We start from the raw sequence: 17921 nt of genomic DNA, 5'->3' as shown, positions 1-17921 counted from the left end.
GCAAAGAACGACACGCTGGCCGAGTATCTCACTCTCGTCAAGGAGAAAATGTGTAAATTTTCAAAGGTTAATGTCGAGCACATTCCCCGGGAGCACAACTCTAGAGCCGACATACTGTCCAAACTTGCGAGTACAAGAAAGAAAGGTGGAAACAAGTCGGTAATCCAAGAGATCTTGCCGAGACCAAGTATAAGCAAAAACGCTCAGACTCTTCAAGTGTTCGCCATCGGGGACGACCATTGCTGGATGACCCCGGTGTATAACTTCCTCACCAAGGACGAACTGCCCACCGGCGCGAAGGAAGCATCAACTATCAAGAGACGAGCCTGTTCGTACACGGTCATCGAGAACAAACTATACCGACGGGGCTTCTCCATCCCTCTCCTCAAGTGTGTCGACACATCCCAGGCATCCGAGATACTCCAAGAACTCCATGAAGGGATCAATGGCCAGCATCTCGGCGGCCGATCACTCGCGAGAAAAGCCCTCAGAGCCGGCTACTACTGGCCGACCATGCAACAAGATGCCAAAGAGCATGTCCGTAAATGCGACAAATGCCAGCGTCACGCCGACATGCACCTGGCTCCCCCTAACGAGCTTAAATCTCTATCGTCACCATGGCCTTTCTCCACCTGGGGAATGGACCTCCTCGGACCATTCCCGGTCGGCTCATACCAGAATAAATATCTAGTGGTCGCCGTCGACTACTTCACGAAATGGATAGAAGCCGAGGCGCTCGCCAAAATCACGTCTCAAAACGTGCTCCGTTTCTACAAACGAAACATACTCGCCCGATTCGGGGTGCCTCAAGCCATAATCACCGACAACGGCACCCAGTTCACCGATAGAAAGTTTCAAGAGTTTGTGGCCAAGCTCGGCACGAAACAACACTTCACCTCGGTTGAGCATCCTCAGACGAACGGGCAGGCCGAGGCGGCTAACCGAGTCATCCTCCGGGGACTAAAGAGAAGGCTCGGCGAAGCCAAGAAAGCTTGGGTCGAAGAACTTCATAGTGTACTCTGGGCATACCGAACAACCCCCCATTCGAGCACAGGTGAGACCCCATTCAGATTAACCTACGGCACCGAAGCCGTGATCCCCGTGGAAATCCGAGAGCCTTCTCGGCGCACCGAGGCACCCCTCGAAGAAGAGCTCAATGACGAAGCTATGAGGGAAGAACTCGACATGGTCGAGGAGATCCGCACGGGATCTTCCCTCCGAGAAGCAAAATTAAAACAACAGATAGCTCTCCGCTACAACACCAAAGTCACCAAGCGCGAATTCGAAGTCGGCGCCCTAGTGCTCCGCAGAAATATGAAAGATTCGCGCGAGGGTAAACTAGCCCCGAACTGGGAAGGCCCATACCGAGTTTACGATAAAACCGAGAACGGCGCCTACTACCTTGAAGATCTCCTCGGAGTAAAACTTGCTCGGCCTTGGAACGCTGAAAAACTCAGACGTTATCACAGTTAGACTCGACCTAACACCCCCGGAGACCTGCATCCCGCACAAGTGCAAGCAGGGAAGGAACCCGCGTCATCGGTACGAACACGGGAACTCCACGACAGCAACGGTCGGATCCTCCCACGAAATGGGAAAACCGACCACGCGGAAGACTCTACACCTAGACCCTCCGCGGAAGTACCTGATTGGCAGAACCCCAGCTCGCGATGGGATCGTTCACGCCGCGAGAACTTGGCCATAAACATGGTCTCGTACCCGCTAAAAGCGCACACCTGCTTTGCGCACCCGGACCGTACTCAACACGCCCGGGCAATCTATCTAACCCGAGCATCGTCCTTACTCAAAATTCTAATCATCAGATAGGTCCCCGGAATACCCGAGCGGATCCCATAATCATCAAAACACAGCAATGCAAACATGCGACAGTAAAATTCAGACATAAGCAGATCCCCGGCGTACCCGAGCGTAGCCGGCTAAAAGCGAAAAAATCCTAAGTATGGAAGAAACACCCCGGTTTCCGAGCACCGAGAAGTGTTATCAAAATACGCGCATACAACGATAATACTTTAAAGGAGCGAGTAAACGAATATAGACAAGCGAAGCTACAGAACATTAAGGCTGCCGACCAAATTGGCCGGCGATGTCAAAAGTTACAATCATTGCCGGGCACGCAGGCCCCAAAAATTATCCGGGCATAGCCCAACAAAAAAAAAATGGCACGCAGGCCGGGAAAGACGGACACGCAGGCCCGGAACTACACTTTCTACTCTTCGCTCCCCGGGGACTCAGGCACCAACACGCCATCCACGATCCTCGAAGAGAGCCCGACATTATCCTCCTTCAAACCAGGGTTCAGAAGCCTCAGCTGGTTAAGAGCACGCTCGAACCCGACGTCGGCCATGTCGGCCAGACTTATCTTCAGGCTCTCTATCTTCTCCACAAACTCAGCCCTAGACTTTAGAGCTGCCACATCCGGCGACTCGTCAGCCGAGGGAGCCCATTCAAGTCGAAGGTCAGTCAGCTTCTTCTTCTCAGCCGCAACCTCCGCGTCTTTCTGCTTCAGGACCGCGTCGACCTTCTTCCTCAACTCCTTGCGCTCGGTCTCCATGGCCTTCACCTTGTCCTCGGCCACCTTCTTAGCCGCCTCGGCCTCCCTCAGGGCCTCGGTCGAGCCCGAACCTCCACTGGCCAACACTTGGGCCATCCCCAAGACCCTCATCACGGCGGCACTGTCGCACGCCAACTGTTTCTGAAGGGACGGGGGTCCATATCACTGATCCGACGAGCTTCGTCCGGTGAGATAACCAAGGGGAACTTCTCGAAATAGCCTCCATCCTTGTAGCAAGGAGGCAACACGAAGGCGCGCCCGGGACCTAGGTTCGACTGATCTGGACGTCCCCCCTCGGAAGGACGAGATCTCTTGGAAGACCTCTCGTCGACATGAGTCTTGTGAGGAGAGCCTGCCGAGCCTGAGTTCTCTCCAGCTCCGGTTCCCTGGTTCTTCTTCTTCTGATTCTTCCTCGCATCCAAAGCCTGTTTCAGGATATTATCCTCCTTCTCCGGCATAGCTTCTGCAAAGAAAAAATAAACAAGTTAGCAAAATACCGGACAGAGATCACAAAGCAAGGTGAATGGACACAACCTAGCAACGTCCGGGTCTCCTCGGGAGTCCGACAAGCTAGCAAAGCCTTAGTATTAATAGGCCGCTGCTCCGTGATCGGCACCCCGTCCTCGTCCAATACGGGATCCCCATTCCTCGTCACCCAACGAGACATAGTAAAGCTATCTACGTATTTGCAGAGGACCGAGTATGACTCCCGGTCTTGATCATCCAAATCATCGTCCTCCCAAGCATAGTATTTCGGAGGAGACGCAAAATGACCCTTCCACCAGAAAAACAGAAACGTCGTGCAGAACTCCCTTACTTCCTGCCCATATTCATCCCTCACTATCTCCCCCTCGGCATCCCGCTCGGCCACCATATCCGACACCGAAGAGTAGGCCGTTGGACTCAGGGGGCGGACAACGAAGTATCGATCCTTAAAACCCTTCACGGAATCAGTATACATTCCGAAGAGTTTACGCTCGGCGTTCCTGAACGAAACCCAGCTGTACCGCCCGTTTGACGCCTGCCGTTGAACACGAAAACATCTTCCGAACAACGCAGACGTTGCGCCTATACCCAAATAATCACACACAATCTCGAATGCCCGCATAAAAGCAAAAGCATTCGGATGAATTTGGGACGGCGCCAGAGATAGAAACGCCATAACTGAAACCTGAAAACCAGAGAAAGGTAACCGGAAGCCGAGCTCCCTAAACACGTAATCGTACATCGCAAATCCGTCCCCGCCAAACCGAGAGCATATGCGTTCGTCCGGAGACGGGCAACCTATTTGATAATTGGGCGGATCGCCTTCCCCCAGAACCTCAATTTCTGTAAACGCCCCATCCAGAGACGCGGTGTACCGAGAAACAACAGATAGAGCCTCCTCGGCTATCCAATCGGGCGCAACGATATGTTCATAACTGAATAACGGCATAGGGGAAACCCCTCCCTCGGCATCCGAACCAGGGGATCCCGTGTGAGCGCCTTCGGCCGAGGGAGTGCCATCTTCCTCAATAATTTCGACGTCGGAACTAGTTGCCGTCGAGCTGTCGGAGTCACTGGTCGTCGAGTCGGTGTCCGAGCCGGATCTTGAGGTAGCACTCGAATCTGATTCACCTGCACGCAGAAGGGAGAAGTGAATTCGATAGTCCATCAAATCCACCCTTCCACCGCAAGGCAAGCGAAAGGGTAGAGCAGGAGCAGCAGAGCCCCCGGCTAAACCCCCATCGAGGAAATACGTTCGTCAGCCGAGGACTCTCGACAGCAGTAAAAAGCACGATGTATAAATTTTAGACGAACGCGATAATCCGACACAGACGATGACTAACCCGCCGGCCGTCGCGTCCCCCGAGCATCGCCTAGATAACCCGTAAGGAAGCGCCGACCGCGCGCCTGGCCCAACCGACACGGATAGCTATCAGTGACGGGGACCGCAAGAGTAATCCCATCGAACACTACAAGAAGATAATAAGCTAGGAGGGAAACGTGAACTTACTTGCAGACATGGTGACAGCAACTGGGAAGATCCCTTCGGCGGAGTGATGGTCGGAGCGACGAACAAGAAGGCTGGGCAACCGAGAAATTGTTCCCTTGGTCGTCCACCTAAAGCCGAGCAAGTAAACAAACAGAGGGAAATTCCCAAATGAACGTTTTCACCCCCTTTTATAGGAAAGAAGCTCGGAAGGCGAAACGTCGCACCTTCTGACAAGCGCCGTCTCCTAGACCGTAGGCCATCATTGCCTATGCCACGTCAGCGCGTGTCCCCCACGCGCGACGCCTCAAGCTAGGGAAGGATCCTCGGGAAACATTGAGCAGCCGAGCACCACCTAGGTCGCGAAATCCGAACACCATCAAAGTCACAACTTCTTGACCAGAAAGCTCCGACTTGGGGGGCTCCTGTTCTGGACTGACCCAAAGGTTGGGCCCAACATGGTTTCGGCCCAGCGAAACCCCAAGGGTCCAATAATCATCCACGGCCCAGTCTCAAGCCCGAGATGCCCGTCTAAGGCACGCTCGGCATGATGTCATCCTCGGCTAGGTCACAGGGCACCCAGCAAGATCACGCGTTCCCCGTACAAGTAGACGCTCGGATACGGCGTTACTCCCGAGCGTCGCTCACTGCCGAGGACCCTGCTCCGCGCAGGGCTCCTTCATACCCAACCCTCCGTGTAGTACGGACCCCGCGTGGCTCCTAAAAGACCGCGTCCTCCCTTGAACTTCGGAGCGGTTAACCAGGACAGAGGGCATACACGCACCTCCGATATTTCCGCTCAGGAAACCTGGCAGTCTCCTATTTGGGCTTGGGAATCCAACCCAATAGCGAGATCATGGCCCAGCGCTGGGGGCTATAAATACCCTCTTTAACCAGAGGGTCAGGTATTCAATTCTCTTCTAACCTTAGCTAGTACTTGCTCTCCTTTGCTCATCTACTCACTTTGGCATCGGAGTACCTTGCAGGTACACCCCCCCTCTCACTTTACGAAGACCAGCATCCGAGCAGGCCTTGACGATTCTTCTGATCAGGTACGATCAAGTGGTTTATCTGATATTCTAAAAATCACTTTACACCATCCATGTAATGTAATGTATATTACATTCATAAGTGACATCTTAAAATATTGAATAAAAATATTTTTTTGTCTTAAAATACTAACTGTTATTTTTTAATTAAAAAATTCAAAATAATAATAATAATAATAATAAAAAAAAATTAAAATAACAAAAATAATAAAAAAAGAAAAACAAAAATGGAGAAGTAAGCCTCGGGGTAGAAAAGATGACTTGAAACACGGAGAAACAGAGAAGAAGACAGAGATCCGAGCAAGATCAAACAAACACGCGCACACTCTGAATCTCAGATCAATCTCGAACCTCTCACCTCTTCTCTTTCAATTCCGTTTCTCCATTATCAATCAATTGATCTAAATAACTATAAATCATCAATCACAATGTCGCTCAACATGAAAACCCTAACCCAAGCTCTAGCAAAAACCGCAGCAGTAATCGAGAAAAGGGTGCAAACAACGGTGCAGGAGGTAACCGGTCCGAAGCCACTTCAAGACTACGAGCTTCTCGATCAGATCGGTTCGGCCGGACCGGGTTTAGCTTGGCGGCTTTATTCGGCACGGGCTCGGGATCCGTCGCGGCAGCATCAATATCCTGTTGTGTGCGTTTGGGTGTTGGATAAACGGAGTTTGTCGGAGGCGAGAATGCGGGCGGGATTGACGAAAGCGGCGGAGGATTCGTTTTTGGATTTGATTCGGACGGATGCGGGGAAGCTTGTTAGGCTTAGGCATCCTGGAGTTGTGCATGTTGTTCAGGGACTTGATGAGAGTAAGAACGCGATGGCGATGGTCACGGAGCCGTTGTTTGCTTCTGTTGCGAATACGCTTGGGAATCTGGATAATGTTGCTAATGTTCCTAAGGATCTTAGGGGAATGGTTAGTGTCCTGATCCAATTTAGTCCAATTCAATTCAATTATTTGCAATGCAAATGCCAGTGCTTGCTAATTTTAATTTGATATGTATAAGCATGATTTTAAATCGCGGCCGTGTTGTGATCATTTGATACGGAGAATGATTGTTATTAGTTGTAACTAGTATAGAATATAGATCATGTAGAAAATTGCACAAACGTGATATAAAGTAGAGGTGTGAAATTCCACTATGTATTACTAGGTAGAAGATTTGTCTTAGAATAACTAGACAAATAGATTGATAAGGAAGATTAAATTGCAGTTCATTACCTATTTTAAAACCGTGTCTATATGCTCAGTGCCGTTTTCGTTTCATTGATAATTTTTTGTATTTTTGTGAGGATTGCTATGATATTGTTGTAATTTTTTAATTTGCAGGAAATGGGATTGTTGGAGGTGAAGCATGGTTTACTTCAGTTGGCGGAATCGTTGGATTTTCTTCACAATCAGGCTCATCTTATTCATCGAGCTATATCTCCTGAGGTGACAATATTTTTCATTTCTTTTTTTGTCCTTTATAATGATCTTTGTAATTAATTTAGTTATTTTTTCCTTCGACTTTTCTCATGCTGTGGGTAACTTTTCTTTTGATAAAAGGAAGTTTTTGACAAGTAATAGTACCGGTGAAAGTGATTGCAATTATAGTTAGATATGGTATAAGCCATGTAAAATGTGTTTCTAAATTTGGAGTTTCCTTTGTAATGGTGAGCAACTTCTATAAAGTTTCAGAGTGGTTCATTGAATACAAATTTTATGCTTTGCAGAATGTTTTTATCACATTGAGCGGAGCCTGGAAACTTGGTGGATTTGGTTTTGCAATTCCTGCTTCGCAGAACCATGGCGAGTTATCTAATCAGCAAGCCTTCCATTATGCTGTGAGTGGAAACATTTGATATGATTAGGATTTTCTATACTGAGATTGTTTAATTGACTGACATATTGGATGTCTTAAATGCCTTATGCTAATATGATGATGTTATGTATACTACGATGACTCAGAAGATATGGATATTCTTGAAAAATATAGGACAAAAATTCAAAAAATATAATATACTCATCTAATTTCAGTTCTTAAAATACAAATTAAGAACATACTATCTCCATCCCTTTTTATAATCCCTTTTGACACTTTTCACATATACTAGGCAAAGTTGGTAGTATAATTAATGTTTACACTTTGTGTATGAATATTACTAAGCAGTCCTTTTTGCATATGTGTGTCCAATTACGACTTCTCATCTCTTAAGACAAATTAGTAGTATTAATAAATGATATATTTGAAAAATTATAATAAATATACCTTGTAAATTATTAATAGAACTTATATATTGAGATACATTTTCTTCTTCCAAATGAGGTCTGTATTTAGAAACAGAAGTAGTACTTAGACATTATTATTACTAGTATTTGGTCTTAGTTTTGCTCTGAATGTTTTGCTTGAATTTCTGGGTAGAAATCTAACTAATGGTGATAACAAGTATGCTGCAAACCTAGATGTGGAAAAGAAATCTATGCAGCACATTAGCGGTCACAAAATATGCAACAATCTGAAGATGAAAAATATGTGTTCACTTAGGCAAAAAAAAAAAAAACAGAAATTTCCATGTTGATATTGTCATAATCTTGCCAAAGAAATTGAAGATTAGTTTCTTCGACTGGAAGGGTCAGATCCTTGTCAAAAACCTCTTCAACTTCAACTGTATACTACAGTCTGTCGGCCGTATCAGATGTAATAATATTTTTTCTCATCCAAGAAAAGAAGAGGTTGATTTGCTCGTCAATGAATTATCCAAAAATATTAGATATATATCATATATGATACCATAATGAAATGTAAGGGTGCATTTCATTTGCTTAAAATTGAGGGGCAGGACATGACAAAATCCATTTTCCGTGTTTGCCTTTTTAAGTAGTTATGTGATAGAACCATAGAGTAAATCTATAAATGAAATACAACATAAAACTCTAATTTTTAACTCAACATAAAACTATTTAATATTTGTTTCTCCTTCTAATCCTCAAGAGCTCAAATGATCTGTATCTTATTTCGCCTTGGCTATTATGCAGGAATATGACGTTGAAGACTCTATTTTGCCACTTCAGCCATCGATTAATTACACTGCTCCCGAGATGGTGAGGAGCACTGCTTCTTCAGCTGGGTGCTATTCTGATATTTTCAGTTTTGGATGCCTTGCCTACCATTTGATTGCTCGCAAGCCTTTGTTTGACTGCCACAACAATGTGAAGATGGTATGTACAAATCCCTTTGTCTTCCTTTTCCATAGACTGGTAATGGTATCTGAAAAAAATGAGCTCGATGTCATATAAGAAGCTGAAACTAGCAAACTTGTGGAAAGAGGTTTATTTTGGTTCAGGTTGAATCTTGTGTTTTTGTACATTTAATTTCTAGTAAGATTTTTTCCGTCTGAGTTATTTTTTAAAGCTTATGTTACTTGCAATTAGTTTGTCACGTGCTAGCTCCTTCACTAGGTTTTCTAGTATAATATATTCGAGGTGTATCATTTTCAATACGCAGAAGTACTAAAATACCACTATTGTATTAATCAAAGTCAATGCTAACAATATTGAGTATTTATATTAATGATCAAATACATTTCACTAGATTGGTTTTTACTCTATATATTTAGATAGACAAAAAATTTCTAAAATTTTATTATTTGATAACACTAGGCTATATTATTTCATTAATTAGAAAGTAATAAGAAGTTGTGATTTTGTACTTATGCAGTACATGAATACCTTGACTTACTTATCCAGTGATGCTTTCTCATCTATCCCATCGGAACTAGTTCCTGACTTGCAAAGGATGCTCTCTTCAAATGAATCTTACAGGCCAAGTGCGATGGATTTCACAGGTAAATATTGCCCTATAAATGAATACATTTTCTTCATTCCTTGAATGAAAAAGGAAAACAGTCTTGGGACAAAACAGTAAATGGGGTTTCTTGGGATTTTTTCTCAAACAAAATTTTAGTGGGTGTATAAATTAAATTTTTGGTGTCTGATCTGAAGAGGAAGGTCTCAATTATGTCAGATATGTGAGTGATAAATCAAGACTTCACAATGAATTACCTGTGAATTAGTTACGATGACAGGATCTGGTTAGAAACTAATACTAAGATCACTAGTATGCTAGTAGCATAATTGGTGTAAGCTAGTGCTAATAATTACACGTATATACTAACAAACAAATATAAATAGGTGTGACTTTGTATCATATCACATTCAATATTATTCTAATGTCGTTGATACAGAATATTGTTGCCATTCTCTCTTTCCTCCTTTTCTACCTAAGCTCCATCCCGGTCGTATCAACGCAGCATCAAAGAACATCTCATCTCAATGCAAATGCAACAACCCACCAAACTTATCTCTTACATTATTCTTCTTGAACAAAATACTGCTCTGTCTGGATCAGCCACCAATAGGCCCCCCTTCCATCAAATCTGGAGCGATCTTCATTCCAGAATTTCCAGCACACAAGCTGAATCTTCCTGGATCAGAATTGCTCTGGTACCAGTTGATAGAAACCAACTGATACACCAAAAAACATAGGGAAAATCCTTTTGAATTCTAGAATTATACAACAGAACTTTGAGGGTATGCACCTCCTTTAGTGCCGAAATGACCCCTTTCCTTTCCAATAAAATTCCAAGATAATAATAAACCTCCCTTATCTTCCCCTATTTAGTTTAAAGATAAACACATAATTAGTAAAATGTAACGGCTAATAATATAACAATTTTCCACTAATGATCTTAATAGTTTCCCACTAACCACTTGTAATAATATAAACAATTTCCCCTTAAAAACATAACTTCTAAGTCATCCATTTTTGTTAATGAGAGGTCTAACAATACTCCCCATAATGGTATGAGGTGAAACTCTATTGTGTATATCTTTGGGGGAGTATTGTTAGACATCACATTAAGGAAAACTGATTATGTTTATAAGTGATAATTATTATATCATTAGAAGTAATTATTAGGAAATTATTATATTATTTGTAGCATTTGTGTTTTACTAATTCTCTACTTATGTTTATAATAAATAGGGGGAAATAGATGAGGTTTATTATCTTGGAATTTGATTGGAAAGGGGGCCATTTTGGCACAAGGGGAGGTGCAAACCCTAAGTTCTTGATTGAAAGGGGCCATTATAGCAATTAGAGGAGGTGCAGACCCTCTGAGTTCTGGGGTATAATTCTGCATTTCAAAGGGATTCGCTCTATTGACTTTTGTGCATTGATTGGTTTTCTATCAGTGTCATATCATAGAATGAAACCGAAGCAACTAAAGCTTGGAATCAACCAGTGTTATCAAATTGCCCCGCCATGGCCGCTATGGCAGATATACATGGCGGTTTTTGGGCTTGCCGCAATGGTAAATAACGGCCCCTAATGTGCATTTTTCTTCCATAATCCGCAATAACGACGCCGCAAAGCGGATGGTATGGCGGGATTTCGGCTCTCCGTTATGAACCGCATCCGCCATTGACAACACTGGAATCAACTATGGCATAGCAAAACAGTATTAATAGTAACACCAAAGAGGCACCTGAAAGCACGAACCACACTAGGGGGACACAACCGGAACAAGCAAAACTAGAACAACTATTGGATAGTCTTTTGAACAAACTAGAACTAGGGAACAATCAATTTAACTATATTTATGGTCACTAAGTTTTCGATCCGGTACCAGTGGATTAGCCTTGATAGTGGCTAGATGACATGACTACTTGTTGACGGTGTGGCAGGACCAATGACTAATGAGTGAAGGGAGAAGACACATCAGGATAAGATTGACTTAAAGAGACGACCAACAACCAACTTGTAACTAGTATCAAGGCAAACAAATGGATGTTTTTCTTCGGACAGGACATAGCTAGACATGTTAAGTTGAGCCAAGCCGACATGCTGTGTGTTTGGTTTTGCGGTGACAAAAAATAATTTTAAATGATTTAATTATGAACACGGCAAAATAAAATCCCATAATGCTCTATTATATATCAAGTCTTTATTCAGACAATTCACTTCAAGGATTTTCTTGATAGTTTCTCCTATAATGTAGAGCAAGACTATGCAAAAAGCTTTAAAACAAGTATTTTTTTTCCCGTTTTATCCGAGTATCGAAGTACATAATTCAAAGGAATTATGTTCAAAGGGGAAATAATACAGAAGGAATATGAGTCCTAAAATAATTTTATTTACAACCTTTATTATGGTTATCTTTACAGGATATATGTCCCTTGTTTTGCAGGCTCACAGTTTTTTCGGAATGACACTAGGTTACGTGCTCTGCGCTTCTTGGACCACATGCTTGTAAGAGTTTTAAGTTTCGCTTGTTAGCATCACAAATTGGTAACATGCAGAATATTTAGATGTGAATTTCTTAATGAAGTAACTTATTTTCGTTCAGGAAAGAGATAACATGCAGAAGTCAGAGTTCTTAAAAGCCTTGTCAGATATGTGGAAAGATTTTGATTCCCGTGTATTGCGATACAAGGTATGTTGTTTGGGAGTTAGCATCCTCTCCATTCCCTCTATTTCTTCATAGAAACGGAGAAGATCCTAACCCATCGTTTGGTTATGTAATATGTTTCTTCATTTACTACTGTAAATCAATTTTATGTTAGTTCTCTTTCCCTGTATATATTTCACCACACTCTTGATTCATCAATCACTTGGTAGTGTGTCCTGCGACTTCGTTGATTTTGGGTTTGACATAAGCTGAGTATGTCAATAATTGCATTTTGAAATGTCAAAACATGTTTTAGTCATCTTGTTTTTCCTTAATATATGTACTCCCTCTGTCCCAAATTATAAGACGTTTTGAGTATTTCACACGAATTAAGAAATGCAATTATGTTGTATGAAAAAGTGAAATGATCTATGTCTTTACAAAATGCCCTTCATTAATTACATTGGAAAGCGAAATTAAAAAATAGGAAGAAGAAAGAGTAATAAATGTTAGAGGGGGTATATTAGGAAAAATGTCATTAATGTTGTATTGAAATTCCAAAGTGACTTATAGTTTGGGACAAATATTTTTTGCAAAGTGACTTATAATTTGGGACTGAGGTAGTAATTAAATTACATTTGTTTCTTTACCCCCAATATCTATTAAATTTATAGAATTACGAGTTTTATTCTCTTTTGTCATGAATGTAATCTTGACAAAATAAATTTCATGCAGGTCCTTCCACCACTTTGTGCAGAACTTAGGAATGTAGTGATACAGCCAATGATTCTACCAATGGTTCTGACCATTGCAGAGTCTCAGGTACTATTCTCTCTTTCTTTTCATCACTTCGATAAAGTTCCTATATTCCTATATTAGTCATAATGGTAGTATTGACAACAATGTTAATCAAACACAAATGCATCAAGAAATATTCTTTTGTAGAGTGAATATTTTAGAGTCCACCATTGTGTTGAAAATATACATGATACATGCTATGCTTAGAAAATTCCATATTAATCTAAAATTTGTGCCCATTCTATCAATACATTTTTAAATTGAGGCATAATGTGCTCTATAAATCAAAGCTAAATATCAACCGCTTTATTACAAATAATTCAATGGTCCATATTCTTGAAATTGTTCTCCTTAAGCTGATCGCCATTTAGTAGTGGCTATAAGAGTCTTAGTGTAAAGGAGAAGCTTTTTGTTGTTCCTGAGTTCTTGTCGCTGCACACTTCAAGGGTGAAGTATAATTGGATGCACCAGACCAAAGCAGCTTCTATTCTATGTGGAGCCAAATTTCCTGTTTTAACATCAATGGAACCAACTTTATCAAGTTAGCTACATACAAATTATTAATTGTTATGTCCATTGACACGTACAAACCAGATGGCGTACTGTCCAGCAAGCTAAACAGCAAAGAGAGAATATATATAAAAAGTAGTAATACGTAGATTGCAGGTATCCTAATCTATTACCATAACTACAAGATTATGGTTAGTCTTAGCCTATATACAATGAACCTAGGCACTATTCACACATATTCCAACAATTAGTTAAAGAATACTCTGCGTCCATATTGTTTTTCAATAAAAAGAAAGAAATTCATTAAGATGAAGGAAACAAAGATTTTAAGTTTCTTTTCAGGACAAAAATGATTTTGAGCAATCAACACTTCCAGCCCTTGTCCCTGTCTTAAGCACTGCTTCTGGTGACACAATGCTACTGCTTCTGAAGCATGCTGATCTAATAATAAACAAGGTATTTTTGAGTTTAAATGTGGTTCCTTTATTTTGAAGATTGAAAAATCGTCGAGTCTAATGACTATATTTGTATTAACTTATGCCATTCTTTGTTCTATTAGACTACTCAAGAACATTTAATTTCACATGTTCTTCCAATGATTGTTCGGGCCTATGATGATAATGATGCACGTTTACAAGAAGAGGTCCTGAAAAAGACTGTATCCCTCACCAAACAACTTGATCCCCAGGTGAATGCTATACTTCAATCATACAGGACTTCTATATTTTTGAGTGTGTGTAAATTGTTTTGAAATATTACATATTATCTGTTGAGTACTTTTTAAATTGGTTTATACATTTTCTAAGTTTTATTGTTTCGATGTATGAAGATTTTTAGGGACTGTTGAAACTTTAGCATTTAGACAATGAATAGGAAAAAAAAATGCTAACACTGCATTACGACGAGAGTAATAATAAGATGTTATTTCAACTACAATAAGTTAATTAATGCACTTATCGGTATCACTAATTAGTACAAGCATAAATCTAATCCCAATACTAGTGAAATTAATATCCCTAAAATCTTACAACTCCTCCCTCAAGTTAAAGCTTTTCAAACCATAAGCTAGCTACTACAAGTAGCAAATACATAAAAAAAGACAGGCAATTAGGACTCTTCCTCAATCATAAATATTGGTAATGCCTTGGGTAGATGGCTCCTTAAAGGGTCCTCAGTTGCTTTGGCACACGTCTCAAGTAAATGCCATAAGTTTATGGAATCTTGACCTTTCTCTTTAATGACCTTAACCTCCAAAATGTTTTCCAAAACACTGAGTTGAGCATTATACCCCCAGTACTGACCAAGGGTATTCAAAACACCAAGCCGGGCATGTCATACCACCCAGTAACACAAATAAGGGTCCTTTACTTGTGCCGCATGTCTTCAATCTGCAAAGCAGCATTGACAGAATAAAGAAACCTAGAGCAATAATCTCCATACACAAAATTACTTCCAAAACTTTAGAGACAACAAATTAGAGGCAGATCAACATGTCCTTGCAGTTTATTTGTTACTCAAATTAGAGGCTTATATTTTTATATAACTCTAGTACTGTTTAGCCCAATATCAGATATCCCTGGGCCACTTTTTCACTCAAGTTCACTTTAAATGTCTGGTACTCTGTTCTCTGATATTAAAACAGCAACTTCTTTGAAGTCCCTTAATATTTGTCTTTCTTTCAGCTGGTAAAGCAAGTGATTTTACCCCGTGTTCATGGACTAGCACTCAAAACAACGGTTGCCGCGGTATGTTATTTTGTTTGAACTTTTACCTTTTGGTTCAAATGCCTCAGACAGTCATTGTATATTTGGTGTCTTTTTAGCACACATATCCTAATTTTTGTAAATTAATCAGGTCTTTATTCTACCATGTTAGTTATTTAATTGAAAGGAAATATTATCTGTGTTTAAAGTTACATCTCTACTCCTTATTCTACCTTGTGTGCTTGTGTGCTTTTAGTAGTTTCACCTTATATGTAGAGGGTAAACTTTTAGTCTGTAACTGTCTCTTTGGTTTGACAGGTTAGAGTCAACGCTTTGCTGTGCCTAGGAGAAATGGTTAACCGACTTGATAAAAATGCTGTCCTGGAAATCTTGCAAACTATTCAGCGCTGTACCGCTGTTGACCATTCTCCTCCAACCCTTATGTGTACCCTTGGGGTTGCAAATTCTATTTTTAAGCAGGTAATCACAATAACAGCCTGAACCATGAACTGCAGTTTAGGTTATTGACTGCTGTGATCAGCAATAGTTAGGATTTTACTTAAATCTTGTTTGATTTCTCTTGTTCAGTATGGAGTAGAATATGTTGCTGAACATGTTCTTCCATTGCTTATGCCACTCCTGACTGCTCAACAACTCAATGTTCAACAGTTTGCCAAATATATGCTTTTTGTCAAGAATATACTCCAGTAATATTTTTTTTCCTTCGAAATATTTGTCATCCTCTAATTTTGTCATTTTGTTCGTCTTACTTTCTCAATCTCTGATAAGCTTCTCTTTGAATTTCTTTCTGAACTTTCCATATTTCATGCAGGAAGATAGAAGAGAAGCGTGGAGTTGTTGTGACTGATTCTGGGCTCCCAGAGGTAAAATTATCTCCTGCAGTTAATGGCCTTCAGGTTGATGCTCCGAGGACAATCAACAGCACTATTTCTACTCCAACAAAAAGCAGCTCCTCTTGGGATGCAGATTGGGGTCCCAAAACAACGAGAACAGCTAATTATGTTACAAATCCTACTAATACATCTAGTCAGCCAGTGATAGGAAACCCTGTGGGCCAAGTAGCATCTTTACAAAATCCTTTGTCCTTATCTGGTGTATCTAATCAACAGACAGCCAAATCATGTCCTTCAGTAGATATAGAGTGGCCGCCCCGTGCATCTTCAGGAGTTACCTCACAATTTGGCGATACCGAAAGGCAAACAGTTGCAGCAGGAACCTCATCCACATCTAATAATGAAGATGATGATCCTTTTGCCGACTGGCCTCCGCGCACTAGTGGCCCATTATCTGGTGGATTTGGAAATTCTAACAATGGTACTTCAGGAATGCCACTAAACAACTTAGGGCATAATTCAATGACAAGCATTTCAAGCAATCTTCAAGCCAGCAACAATTGGTCTGTCAACCCGAATAATGGCTTTCAACCTCAGAGTCCTATTGGGCTCCTAAAACAAAGCCAGGCCTTTCCAGCATCAAATGTTGTTTCGTCATCATATAATAACGTTAAATCAACCGATCTTGGATCAATATTTTCTTCCAACAAGAATGAGCAAATTGCACCTAGACTTGCTCCACCCCCTTCAACCACAGTGGGTAGAGGGCGGGGAAGAGGGAGGGGTGCTACTTCAACCAAACAGCCCTCTCATACAAAGTCAAGCACTGAGCAGCCACACCTTTTGGATTTGTTGGGGTAACTAGCTTCTGTTATTGTTCTCTCAGACTGTATATTTATGCAACAATCATGTTGAATGCTCAGAGACATTTGCTATAAAGGAGGAAATTGCAGAAAATCTTGCCACGCTACATCTGCTGTAAGAGACTATGTAAAGGTTTTGTTGTATGTTGCTTAGTCTATCTATAGTGATCTTGCAAAAATTTGGATTATTATGTTAAATTTTTTGGTCGCAATATATGTCTTGCTATATTCTTAGGGTGTCAGGCAAATTGTATTCAGAAAAGTCCTGATTACTGCGACTGAGTTGAAAATAATAAAATTAAGTTTCTTCTTGAACGAGAATGATTTGGGTTCCATTATGTATGACTTGGCTGTTGATGATATGATAGTGTCAGTTGTAACTTGTAAGTGCAACTCACAGGACTTGTTAGTGAAATAAGTTTTGCAGTCAGTTTTCTTTTTAATATTTAGTAATTTTTTAAACTGAAAGCAGTGTAATTTTTTTATGAAATAGGTTAACCTATTTAATACACTCTTAGCATTGAATTTAAGAGTCTAGACAAAGAATGGATGCATTGATTTAACCGCGCAAGAAATTAAAACCAAAAATTACCCGAACTACTCTTCAACACTCAATAGTAAGATCAAAAAGAAAAAAAAATTAAAGAGAGAAGCATAGCCGAAACAATGAAGTTAAAAAGAACAAGGTTTAAATGCACTTTTGCTCTCTTATATTGATTTTTCTAACATTTTAGTACCCATAAAAAAAATTAACTATTAGGTCCCCAAATATCAAATTAAGTGAACTTTTGTTAGTCTCTAGTTATTTGGTAGATTTTTTAATGACATGATATAACTCCCTTCTAAACCCTGCGGCAATTTAAATAAATATATCAGAGTAACATGGAACAAGGGTGTCACAATTTCAAATTTTAAAACAAACATCATACGTCTTTGTCATGCAAACACTAAGGAGTTTCATCATAATTCATAGTAACTCATGTTAAATACAGCGAAAAACAATTATACGGAATAGTCCAACACCTTCGAAACTATATCCATAAAACTCAAAATAAAGCAATGAAATCATCAGACATGAACGATCAAAACTCGCGTCCCCAGTGTTACAATATCAGAGCATGACACCTGACGCTAAACTAGATACACTGACTCATGAGCTAATCC

At 40.9% G+C, this 17921-nt stretch overlaps 1 protein-coding gene across 1 annotated transcript; it reads left to right on the top strand.

Annotated features, from left to right (window-relative positions):
• Positions 1–5825: 5825 nt before the first annotated feature.
• On the top strand, positions 5826–17078 carry LOC131633210 (SCY1-like protein 2 A). Its single transcript, XM_058903921.1, has 14 exons — positions 5826–6513; positions 6928–7032; positions 7314–7424; positions 8617–8799; positions 9299–9425; positions 11829–11890; positions 11988–12074; positions 12765–12851; positions 13680–13793; positions 13897–14025; positions 15020–15082; positions 15359–15520; positions 15629–15747; positions 15873–17078. The coding sequence occupies exons 1-14, from the start codon at positions 6022–6024 to the stop codon at positions 16753–16755; spliced, it is 2724 nt and encodes a 907-aa protein (XP_058759904.1). The 5' UTR covers positions 5826–6021; the 3' UTR covers positions 16756–17078.
• The last annotated feature ends 843 nt before the right edge of the window (positions 17079–17921 follow it).

The sequence above is a fragment of the Vicia villosa genome, unplaced genomic scaffold, assembly GCF_029867415.1.
Source record: "Vicia villosa cultivar HV-30 ecotype Madison, WI unplaced genomic scaffold, Vvil1.0 ctg.001085F_1_1, whole genome shotgun sequence".
NCBI classification, from domain to species: domain Eukaryota; kingdom Viridiplantae; phylum Streptophyta; class Magnoliopsida; order Fabales; family Fabaceae; genus Vicia; species Vicia villosa.
Note: the sequence above shows the minus strand (reverse complement) of the source record. Positions and strands in the feature narration are given on the sequence as shown.

Coding starts and splice junctions, on each gene's coding strand:
- LOC131633210 (XM_058903921.1), top strand. CDS start 6,022: ATGTCGCTCAACATGAAAACCCTAACCCAAGCTCTAGCAAAAACCGCA. Junction 7,425..8,616: donor AGCAAGCCTTCCATTATGCT/GTGAGTGGAAAC, acceptor GCTATTATGCAG/GAATATGACGTTGAAGACTC. Junction 12,075..12,764: donor CCCGTGTATTGCGATACAAG/GTATGTTGTTTG, acceptor AATTTCATGCAG/GTCCTTCCACCACTTTGTGC.